This window comes from Emydura macquarii, unplaced genomic scaffold (genome assembly GCF_026122565.2).
Source record: "Emydura macquarii macquarii isolate MOO-44397 ecotype Brisbane River unplaced genomic scaffold, CSIRO-AGI_Emac_v2 contig_1451, whole genome shotgun sequence".
NCBI lineage: Eukaryota > Metazoa > Chordata > Testudines > Chelidae > Emydura > Emydura macquarii.
In genome coordinates, this window is record NW_027131588.1 from 4,991,289 (window position 1) to 5,003,736 (window position 12,448).

At 35.4% G+C, this 12,448-nt stretch overlaps 1 protein-coding gene across 2 annotated transcripts in view; it reads right to left on the minus strand.

The window, feature by feature from the left end:
* ZDHHC21 (zinc finger DHHC-type palmitoyltransferase 21) overlaps positions 1-12,448 on the minus strand; it is a 61,413-nt gene that overhangs the window by 5,977 nt on the left and 42,988 nt on the right. The window contains exons 7-8 of one of the 2 annotated variants that reach the window (XM_067553109.1): positions 10,747-10,790; positions 10,065-10,238 (exon numbers count right to left, since the gene is read on the minus strand). In XM_067553109.1, coding sequence (XP_067409210.1) covers positions 10,106-10,238; positions 10,747-10,790 — 177 coding nt within the window. In that variant the 3' untranslated portion in view covers positions 10,065-10,105. Of the gene's footprint in view, positions 1-790; positions 10,239-10,746; positions 10,791-12,448 lie in introns of those variants that run through there. The other variant, XM_067553108.1, reaches the window with a different exon arrangement.

A 12,448-nucleotide genomic window follows, 5' to 3' on the forward strand; every position in this document is an offset into this window, starting at 1 on the left:
ACTCCCATCTCCACTATTGCTGTGCCTACTGCTAAATCTAGTTTGTTTCAGGATTCAATTCTTCCCACCCACATTTTACTTAGCAGCTTTCCTTCTTTCTCTCTCCTCCCCATATTATTGCATAACTACCACCATATCTCACCTCCCACCTGTAAGGCAGAACTCACTGTTGCCATTCCCATCAACTGAAAGGCACACTAATGAAGAAGTGTCCTTTTGTAAAAACAGAGAGAGTTGTCTTCATGAACGATGCTGGATTGTACAGGCTGACAGTTCCTTAGACGTGGCAAGTCTAGTATTTGGACTTTTTGCCTTACCCTGCTTCCACAGTCAATATCTATTTTATAATAGAATAAAATATGCAACTACTCTGTACCTGAAAATTCTACCCAGGGTGTGGTTGCAGAATAAGGCCCATTTAAGGAGTACAAAAGGAAAAAAAAAACAATATTCTGTGAGTGGTACTCCTTTCCAAGACCTTCCGACTCCAGGACAGATGGTTATGGGAAAGGGAATGAGGTTAGATGTACTGCAGAATAAACAAAAGCAAATTTAGCCATAATGGAGGCCATTAGACTCTAGAATACACAATACTTTCTCTGCTCCTGTTCATTTTTGGATCATACCAACATAGAAACATGTTTACATGCAGAATTATCAAAGCAAATAAATATGATGCAAATCAGAAACGGACTGAGAAAATATAACAAGGTATTTACAGCAAATAAATAAATAATGCAGCAATTTAAACTGTAAATTAATTTTTAAATGATGACCAAAGGAGGGAAAAAACTGAGAATTTTTTATTTTTATTTAAAAATAAGATTTCTAAAAATACAATACATAATACATGTCAATAGAAGTAAAAATATCCACCATTTAACTTAAATCATTCTGAAAACAAAAATAGAAATATTGCACGAATGAAACAGTCACCAAAATAAATATTAAACATTGTTTATAAGGTAGATACATATTTCACATTTTGATTTTAATAAAAAGAATACCAGAGCAAGTGTCCTTGTTTTGGTATCCTTCACCCATTCACCTCATACATCATCCATTAATCATTTATGCACTTCCTATGCTAAACTTCAGGACTGGTCATTCTCAACATGCCTAATGTAAACAGTATTAAAGCATCATTTGGAAACAGTCAAGGTAAAATAAAGAACAAAACAATAAAAACAACAACATATTCAAGTTAAGTGAATTACAAAATTCAGAAAACCTAAATTAGAAAATTTTAATATGGTTTGCTACAGAATATGTTTTATTATGGCCCTTAGGTTGAAAACCATTAAGAAAACAGAGTATCTATATAATCTCCAGTACTGCAGACCTGGGAAAGTCAGTTGACATATATTCATAAAAACATTGATTTTTCTACAAACGTGCACATATCATGAAGTTTGCCTCACATTTCCTGTATAACTTGAGAAGCGTATATTCTGCTTTAGGTCCAAATTATGCTTAGAGGTATGCAGATGGAACTCTACTGAAGTTAATGAGACCAACAGAGCAGATTTAGAACCTTAGATCCTAGTTCAGCAGACTGCTCCTGTGTTTCAAGTTAGTCACATGCTTAAGAACTTGCTGAATCGGGTTCTTATTGTCTAAAATACTCAGCTACATTGTACTAGTTTCTTGGAGGAGCATGCTTTTGAAAATATCCAGTATGGGATAAAGGCATAACAAAATGCCAGATTTACACTTTGAAGGCAGCTCTCTTAAATTTGTCCAACATCACTCTCTACAAAAATAATTTAAAAAAAAAATAAAACAAACAGCAGCATCCCCGACCCCCAAAAGGTTTTGAGATCTTGCCATTTTGATCAGTACAGATCATAGTTAACCCTAATGTAAGAGAAATTCTTTTTTCCTTTTATAAAGGCAGTGGATAACTCCCAGTATATATTCTGCACTCTTAATTATCTTCGATGTGAACTACACACAAAAAAATTAAACTTAAGGTGCCTGATTTAGGATATTGGTTACAATGACGATGCTCTTTTGATATACACAATATACGGATCAGGAATCTATTGCATTTCATTTGGTTTGCAAATATCTTTAAACAGTACTGAAATTGTCTCTTGTAATTTGTATATTTTCAGACAGTTAGATTACTTTGATAATTTGATTAATTCAATCTATGAAGACACAAGTAGTTTCAATGTTGCATATTTCAGTTACAAAATGTTTTTATAAATAATTTCAAATCTTAATATTGCATCTATATTCAATAGTGAAATTAATTACTCTTAGTGGTTTGATTCTGAACAAGTTTAAATATGTTTTGCTTTAATTGTTTGCTGGTGCATTTCTGAACATACACTTGTTAATCCCTGGTAACTGAAGTAAATATTCTTTATTAGTTCATGAACTGTCTGATTTAACATTATGTATGGCTTTCCATCACTTTTAGATATATTTCTAAAGAGATCAGATCTGTGTTTTATTGTTGAAGAGGAAAGAAATAGTAGCCAGGGGGATAGTATACTGTATCATTGGCTAAAGCTACATAGATTGTAAATTTTTCCATATAGCTGGATTTTTTTTCTATTACATTTTTAAAGATTTTGCATGCTTTACAAAATTATAGCCCTTTAGCAGCCAGTTCCTCTTCTGCTTCAATCCCAATCCTCTCCAAAACTTTAATGCTTGCTAAAATGAGGTCAGATGGATACATTTTTTTAATGATAGAATAAAGTGTGTCAATGTTACATGGATGAGAGAAATCTGTTACATTGTGCATAAGGAAGAATTTAAGTGATTGAGATCAGTGCCACCTAATTTGCTCTCAAAACCCATTTGTTGCATTACCCTGTGAATTAACTGAATTGTGTTGGAATAATTAAATTAAATGGCAAACACATATTTTACTATCTGACATCATTACAAAACCATCCATAACGAACATTTAAAACCAATTCTGCTAATAAAGTCTAGATATTGAATTCTGTTAAAATAGAAACTGATCTGCCTGAGATTAAAACTCATTTTACAAAGCACATGTATGTGAGAAAACAAGTCTCCCAAGTGGACCAAACCATAAAAGTTAATTCTTCGGTGCCACAAGTCAGGATCTCCAGTTACTAAATGCTTCTGTAGTAGTACCAGGACACTGCATATAGTAGCTTTATCAGGAAATATTGACTTCAGGCAGCCACAGGTTAAACATAATTTGAATATTATATGTACATCAAAAGCAATGCTTAAGATATATATTGAGTCCTTGCTGTGTTTTATTACATCATGAAAGAGCAGCACTAGCTCAGCATCAACAAAAGAATATGACAGCTTTTCTGGACGTTTGCTTATACAGAACCAACAGCGGATTACATAGCTCAGGATTTTAAGTAATTAAACTCCTTGCTGCCAACCCTAGAAGACACATTAATATGTATTTACAGCTGCATTACAACAGAAAAACAGCAATGTAACTGGAGAGATTGAGCTCCAAAAATAAAAATACATCCTGTACCTTCTCACGTTGTCACATCACAGTGATTTTTCCTGTTACCAAAGAGAGCCTAATGTGCCTGCTGCCAGAGCTAGTCAGTGGTGGTATTTATATGATTAGGGAGACTGTAACCAAGGTGTTGTCAGCCTCTGGGTGCTTGGGAGCAGAATGACTGAGCTGGTCCTGTCTATACCAGCAAAATTCCTGTGTTGTAGAATTATATTATAACAGTTTGTGTGATGGGACCAAACTATGTTATAATCAGGTGAGCACTCGAAGGCCAGATCAAGGACAACGGTCTCAAGCTGCAGTGAGGGAGGTCTAAGTTGGACATTAGGAAAAAGTTTTTCACTAGGAGGGTGGTGAAGCACTGGAATGGGTTATCTAGGGAGGTGATGGAATCTCCATCTTTGGAGGTTTTTAAGCTGTGGCTTGCAAAGCCCTGGCTGGGATTATTTAGCTAAGGTTAGTCCTGGTTAGTCCTGCTTTGAGCAGGGGGTTGGACTAGATGACCACCTGAGGTCTCTTCCAACTCTATGATCCCATATTATCGGATCATGAGTTAGTCCGTCACAAGGAGGGTCCTTAACCTAGCAAATTTAAGCACTCTGGGCAAAGGTTTTTGTTTTCACGCCACTCATCCTTCTTACTGCACACTTAACTACATTGCTGAAATATGCTGTTTAAATGAAAAAAGTGACTAGAAAGGACAATGATGCAGAGCAGGACTACAAGGCAATGTTGACTTGATTTTCAGAGAAGTTAAACACCTGCAGCTTCCAGTGGCTTCAACTGGAGCTGAGGGTGCTCAGCACTTCTGAAAAGTCAAGTGTTATATAGGAGTCGTGTTTAGACACAGCTGCCTCCTTCCAAAATAAAATGTTTACATGTGTCAATGCTGACAGACAATTGAATTAGGGGAACTTACTCAGCAATTCAAAGCTGTCCAAAATCAGGAGTGAACTAAGGCATCAGGATCTGTTTCAGAAGGCCTCTAAATTGTCTTTTGAGAAGCATTAGACCCCACGGGCCTGCCTATACTTTGTTGCTGCCAGCTTGGCACATATGGAATCTGAGTGCAGCAAAAGGAAAGACTCAGGAAGATTAAGGGCAAGGTGGTGAAGCAGGTTTCTGTGCTCAGCTCAAATCATCATGGCTCTTGACTACTAACCTGATGCACATGGGAACAGTGAGTTGACGCCTATCAGAATTCAGTGGTGTGAATAAGAGAAGCATTGTGGAGCAATAAGCCTATTGAAGGTGCTAAGGAGCACAACAGCTGCCTGTTGTGATTGACAGTGATTTGGGCATAGAAGAAAAAGGAAAATCCAAAATCAGAGATGGTTGGCTGAGCTGAGGAGACAGTCCATTGACGGTTTGTAGATCTGACACACATCATTCTCAAGTTTAAGGCGTATTTAGTTTCAAATTAGTTTTCTAGAGGGATTTCTTGAGTGTTTGAGGTTCTGGGATACAAGATATAGCCCTTATGCCACATATATGTGGAAGAAGTGACTATTATTTCCCATGTAGTCAAGACTTCACCATATTTGGAACAGAGCATTTAGTCTTTTCAGTAGAGGGATGTTATACCCGGTTGTAAAAGTGAACCTAGGACTAATTATAAACACTTAATTAGCTTTGCCTTGTAATACAGTTGGTTGCTTAAAAAAAGCTACAGTGGTTTCTTATTATTTGTAGTTGGCAGAAAAATCAAGTTTGGGGAAAAGGAAGGATATAGAAATCACAGCCATTTTAAATGATATGATGTATCTTTTACATGACAGCAAAGTCTGCTACAAATGATATACTGATGCCAGAAAGGTTGGCAGATTAATGTAAACAAAACTTATAAAACAACTATAATTTTTTTCTGTGAACCAATGCTTTTAATTAGTGAAACCATTTAAGTAATTAGTGTTTCACTGACTTAGTACAGCTAATTCTCTTTAGCAGTGATGCTCAGATCCCATCTTCATGATCAAGGCTCCTTATGTAGGTACCCAGAGATTTGCTAGAATACAAAATGCAACAACTATTTGCTCATTACTGGAGAAAAATATTATCTGCATTTTACTGAATAAAACTGGGCAACACAGCAAGTGTTTTTAAAGAGTTCTGTGTCAATGTGTATTATTTAAATTGTATAGTTCCTTCTGTTTACATCTTATTCACAGTTTAGTAAAGCTGAAACAGAACAACTCTTTTGGAGCCATCCCCACTTTCTCCCTTTGGAAATGAATTTCTCCTCCATTTGTCCACTTATAAAATCCAAGATGCACAGGAGTTTTCCTATTGCGAAGTCTGTTCATCCATCCACAGTGGTGCCCATTGTATTACATTCTTTGTAGCTATCCTTATTCATGTCTATCAGCTGCCTGTTTCTTTAATGTAAATTCAACTGATTAGTAATTGGTCATATCCATGAGTGAAAAGAGACAATATTTCTCAACTTCACTGCTAGCCAGAATTGTTTTAGTGACACTTAAAGAGAAATTATTGCGATGTGGCTCACTCATTTAAATGCCCAGAGCTGAAGATATGCTGTTGGCCAAAATTTAACCAGGAATCTTTCTTCCATTTATTTTCAAAATGCCCACACTGGTAGTTGAGATGTTTTAAGTGTAATTTGAACCCCCTAGTTCACGGCAAAAGAGGTTAATATCCCAAATGCCTTACTGTCCAGACTACAACCAACCCTTCTGGTACAATATTTCTACTACATCACAACTTTCTGTTGTTGAAAAGAAAGCAAAATGTTTCCAGAGCACTCTCAGAACTTGGATTTCCATTTGTATGCTGCAGTAAATATAGCTATTATTGCCTCATAGCTAATATATCTACAGCAGTCAATAATATGTATACTTATTAGTTATTTGAAGGCAATCTCTTAGTACTGTTCATATTCACAAGGTTTATGAACTTCAGAGCTTGTCTATATGGGGAGTTATTCTGGAGTAGCTATTCCTGATTAACCTCCTATGTGGATACTCATTATAGAATAATTCATTCAGGGAGTGAATCAGACATAACTGCTCTGTATAAGATTAATAAAACCCTATTTTAATCTGAATTAATTTCCCTGTGTAGACAAGCCCTACAAAAAGGGTAATAGAGTCGATTAATATTAAAACCTGATCAGAGTCTCAAAACAAAAAGGGAACAAATGCAGGAAAATAAAGAGCAGTTAGTATCAGTGCTGTTCTAATCTCTCCAGTGAATATGATAATCTTCTTGCCCTACATTTTTCAAAAGTGACAAGTGATTTTGGGTGCCTAACTTCAGACATATTAAAGAGGTCTGATTTTCCAAAGATGGATACTCAGCACTTTCTGAAAATCAAGCCCCTTACAGATGTCTAAAACTGGGGTCTCCAAAATGTTAAGATTTTATAGAAATAAACAGCACAAATGCAAAATGGGGGTAGAAAAGGAAGCAGATCAGTAATTATTGTCTTAATATTATCATTCTGTATAACTGAACATTACATTTGCTGTGGGCCAGGTGTGGGATGGGAGTCAGAGGCTGAAAAGGGAGAGGTCTACAGGAATGTCCATCACTGTGAAAAAGTTTGAGAAGCTCTGCACTATTACCACTCTCACACAACAGTCAAACACACAAAATTTAAGAGTGCATCACGTAACATGAGAATGAGTATTTGGTATTTCAGCTACAGTAACTCTGATGTTTTATTTTTAAACTTTAATGTACAACACACTGCTCGAAAGAAAAATCAGGATTGGGTTATGCAATCTGTATTTTGGCTCACTTGACAAAAGAGTTTAGTGATATAAATCACACACCTATTCTGAGGATTTGCAAAAGGTCTGACATGTTTCTTTTTTATCCAAGGCAAGACAAGAACAGTTGTTTTGTATTTGGAGTATATGCTAGAGTCACAATAATATAGATGACTGAAAACCATGTACTTTGGATGTATTTTTTCCATTCTCCCCAACATTTACTGCTCCAAATCATCATTGTCTGAGTATGAGGCCTCAGCAATCTATGAACCATAACGGCAGGACAGAACTAATGTCATTGCATGACTTGGCCAAAAGAGGGCACTTTGGGAACAAGAGATGAAAGTCTCCCTAAGGCTTGATTGCATGTCAGCTTCATCACTAGACAACAGGCCAGAATCCTAAATAAGTACATGGTAGGTAAACAACCACTAATCAACCAAATTGGACAGCTTGTAAACTGCAAATATGCATATATGTATACACGTCTACATATGTACAGTATGCGGTATATATATTCAGACTGTTTATGTTTAACCCAAGATCTGTGTCATTTTAGGATAAAGTCACAAACTAGTTATTTCATCTTATTTTAAGATATTGCAATATATTTACAGAATATTAGATTTAGACTAATTGCTATTTTTTGTCCCTGTAAAGCTGACAAGTTTTCATGCTCCCATCCTTTCAAGGAAGAGGTAGAGTTTACAACATTTAAATGCACTGTTTACAATTAAGGGTCCAATACTTCAAGAATTTATGTATTGCAAATATGCTTTTCCCGAAGTCAAGTCATTTGAAAGAAAGGTATAAGAAAGACAGAAGGAAAAAATATACTTCCTACAATAAGTGAATCAAAAACATTTAAACTCCTTGATCTTCTCCTTTAATCAAAGGCTTCAGTGCTTTAAATCAGTGTTCCTCAATGTTTTGATACCAGGGACTGGCTTGTTGCCTTTCTAAACTATGTCAGAGAGTTTTCAGGGACTGGTGCTGGTCCACGGACTGGTTGCTGAGAAACACTGCTTTAAATGACACAATCTACAAACTATGCTAATTCATTAGCAGGAAAAGTGTAAAAAAACCCAAAAAAGCCTATATTTATATACACTCGTGCTTTGCAAAACATGTTTAAATGTTTATAACAGCAGAATGAAAACGACTGTTAATTTCCACCCACAGTGTCACAGAGGATACAGTAGGTGACTTCTTTTTCTTTAAAGGGGATGCAGCAGTTACTTTATACAGTACCCATTTGTACATTTCAAAAGCCACATCAGCATTTTCGTCATCTCTTGGACTTTCTGAACTTTGGTTTAAATATCAGCCATAAAACTGTCCTACACAGAAACTAACAGTAAAAGAGAGTACGAAAGGAACTTTCACCCAGAATGCTAAAAATCCCAAATAGCGTGATAAATAATTTTCAGTTTATGTCTCATATGCTTTGACTATTCACTATTTGTTATTCATGTTGTATGGTAGTCACCTCCAATGTATGCTATTGTTTCTGCTCTTGTACTGGATGATAAACTTTTTAGGCAGAATAGTGAGTAACAAAACTATGAATTTTCTCCTTGTGAAAATTCATGAAACTTTCAAGATTCACAAATACTTGACAATTGCTGAAACGCACATGAATAACAAATAACATAATGCTTCAAATCATAGCAAAACAAAGGCAACACTTCTATTTGTGAATCAGTTTACTATTTTACCAGCTCTAATCTTAAGGTTACCATTTCTTGTTAATCACTTCTAATAAGAAGCGACCCTCATATCTCAGAACAAGAGCAAAACGATTTCCTGTCCACATAATATAGTTAGAACAGGAAGTTAGTGCAGCTCAATGACCCTGTTGTACATAGAAACTAGTGTTTATCTATAACATTAGTATTTACATATAAATAAAATACTTAAAATATTTCCATACACATTGCCCATTATACCATAAACACCTGAAAAGTAATCCTAATTCTACTTCTATTAGTGACTATCCAAAACAAAATGTAAAGATAACTTTAGTGACTACACACTACTTTGTGATATGATACATCATATTGACTGATTTGAACCTGCATTTTTAAAAAGTATGCACTCTAATATTCGTACCATATTGATTATATGTAGAATTATTGCAAGTTACAAGGAAATCCTTGGGGAGAAAAGGGAAAAACATGCTTTATATGTGCATAGTTTGCCCTAGGGTGTTTGCTCTCATAGGTTTTATTGACACAAGAACAATGATAAGATCTTGTATTAAGACTACACTTTTACAAAACTGAGAATTTCATAAGATGCAAGATCTCCCTGTATATAAAAAACACTTCTGGAACAAGTTTACAAAAAAGTCTGCTTCTTTTAAAATACCACCTTTTTCCAGTGCAGTACTGCATGATTAATATCATGCATCATAAATAAAAGAAGGCATTAGAGAATTATAAACATAATTAGCAGAAAAAGACCTGTACAAGATCTAGATAAATCTGATAAAAATACTAAAAAATTAAATGCAGAATGAGATACTTTGTTTGAAATCTATTAATCTACGTAAACTTCAGTGTTCTCCCGCCCCCCCAAAAAAATACAGTATCAAAACAAAATTGGGTAACATTGTATCCCAATCATTTATGTTGTTGTTATTAACCTCAAACACTCAAAATATCCCTCCAGAAAACTAATTTGAAAGTAAATACACCTTAAACTTAAACCTAGAACTAGTACTAATCCCATAACAGAATCAAGATCACTATTAAAATGAAGCCTGGGGCACTTTATGATAGCTAAGATTGGTGGGCGGATTTAATTGACTTGAAGACTGTCATAGTTCTATTATCATAAAACCTGTAACACACTTCCAGCACGGAGGACCCATCTGTGCCCACCATCCATCTGCTTAGACATGATTGGCAAAGTGGTAGGGAATTCGCAGTGGTTGCCTCTGCCTGAAAGGAATAAACCACAGGATCTTCCAGCGAGTGCCAAAAACTTCTGAGAAGGTCTGCTGCCATGGCTTTCGGGGCCTCGATCTATAGAAGACAGCATTATTAGTGAAAGACAGCACTCCCATGGTGCACTTCAGTCAGCTAGAACAATACAGGTTGGCTGGGGATCCATTACTGGACTCTGATGAATTGTGTCCCAGCATCACAAATACAGCTTTTCTTTCATTATGACATGCAGCTGAGATTTAACTTTGGATAGCAGAAACTGAATTTGTGTCGTCAATCAACCAAAGGCAACTTCTGAAGCGGAGGAAATTCTCGGGAGCAATTAAATATATGTCAACAGCACAGTAGCAAGTGTCTTTTGATCTGTGCTTTCAAGACAAAATATGGTTTTACTTGCTTTAGGTAGGCAGGAAGAAGAATAATCTGTAGCTAAAAAACAACAAGTATAAAAAATGGTGAACCACTGTTAGAGAAAAGAAACTAAAGCATGGTAGCATGCAAAAACTCTTGACCCAGAAGAGTGCCCTCAGTTTCCTTTCACACACATACAGTTTTAAGTTCTACTAGTTTTTTATATTGTACTTACATTTCTTCACAACAGTTTGACATTTTTTCTATACTTGTTGTATCCTGTTATGGGAAAGAAAACATTATTGGAAAATATTTCCTCACATACCTAAATTGCAAAAATGTTATCCTTAAAGTACGTAAATAAAGAAGGATTACACAGAGCTATGCCCCATATTACACTGTAATATCAAACCACTGTAAAATGCAGAGTAGATTTATTCAGCCTGACAAACTATCATGCAGAGAAACTGTATTCTGTGTAGCTTTTTAAGATGGGGCACACAACAGAATGCTAACAAACACATTAGAACCTTACTACAGCTAAATTAATAGAGAAATAATATTATGTCTCTATAGGCCATTTTAAAATAATATGTGCAAAGAACAATACTTCTCTGAAAAGCATGCTTTTGTCATACTTTAAATAGGCACCCATATAACAATGTGGAGATGTCACACAAAAGATTACCACAGGGATAAAATGAATTTCCATCATAACTTATTAAAACATCAGCAGCAGCAGAAGTTCTTCAAAAAGCAGATGCTATTAAGTAGTTTTAAAACATTAAAAATATTTAACACATTTAAAACATTAAGCAGTGTTAAAAACATTAATAAAATATTGTAAAGTGAACAGTGCCACCAACAGTATATTAATACAGTTTCGGTGATTGCCAGATAAGTGCTGCAGATAAAAGTGATTTTCTTAAAACTAAAGGAAAGAAAATTAAAGAACATCTTAACTGTCTCTAAAGTGAAGATGAACCCCCTTATAATTTATAGTAAAATTCATAATTTTCAAAACGAATATGGTTTGTTTCATTTGAGATGAAGGGCTTTAATTGATGAACTATTTGTTTTAGCTCACAGCATTTCAAAATAAGTCTTTAAATGCTTCCAATGATTGTACTTTCGTGTGTTCATATTCCCAAGGTATGTGTCATAAATTAAGACCATTGTTTTACAAGTCAGTGGTACTTCAGTTTTACACTCAAGCAACATTATGGTACTTTTGAAAGGATAAGCATGGTCCCAGAATAATTCAGACCATTGGGTCCAAAATATAACTCCAAAAAATTTTCATTTTCGAGACAATTTGATATGTCCCTGTTAATGATTAATTTAAGCGGGTACAGAATATGTCTGTCAGCTTAACTATACAAACCTTTGGTTGAAACTGAGGGTCCATCTCTTCTACCCAGTGCTTACTTGTAGTGAAAGAGGTGCACGGGCTCAAGCAATCTTTTAACTTTCATAAAGGGATGCATCAAGCCCATAGGTGCCAAACTACGAATTGCCATGCCTAGAGATGCCAGGGCTCAGCCCCGGCACAAATTAAGGGAAGATCTCATTTTCTTGGGCAGTGGTTTTGTCCATCTGTCTTCTGCCAAAATTCCATCTTTGTCCTATTATTGTGAACTCTACAGATGCTTGAATTTTAGTTTGGCAAGCAGTTTGAGAGCTTTCAAATGAGAAGCACCAAATACACATTGCTACCACATAATGCTCCAGTAAGTTCACATCAATGTTTCCATTTTAAACTTACAACTCTCTCTATAGTTGCAAAGATATTTCAGTTCTGGAAATCATCCTCTTAATAGTACCAAAAATAGTCACTTTTAAAACCAGTAACAAATTAGACAATTTCAGCACGGATGGTGTTACTGTGATGACAGGCTCATTGCTCAAATCTCTCCCTCTCTTTCTCCTCATATAAT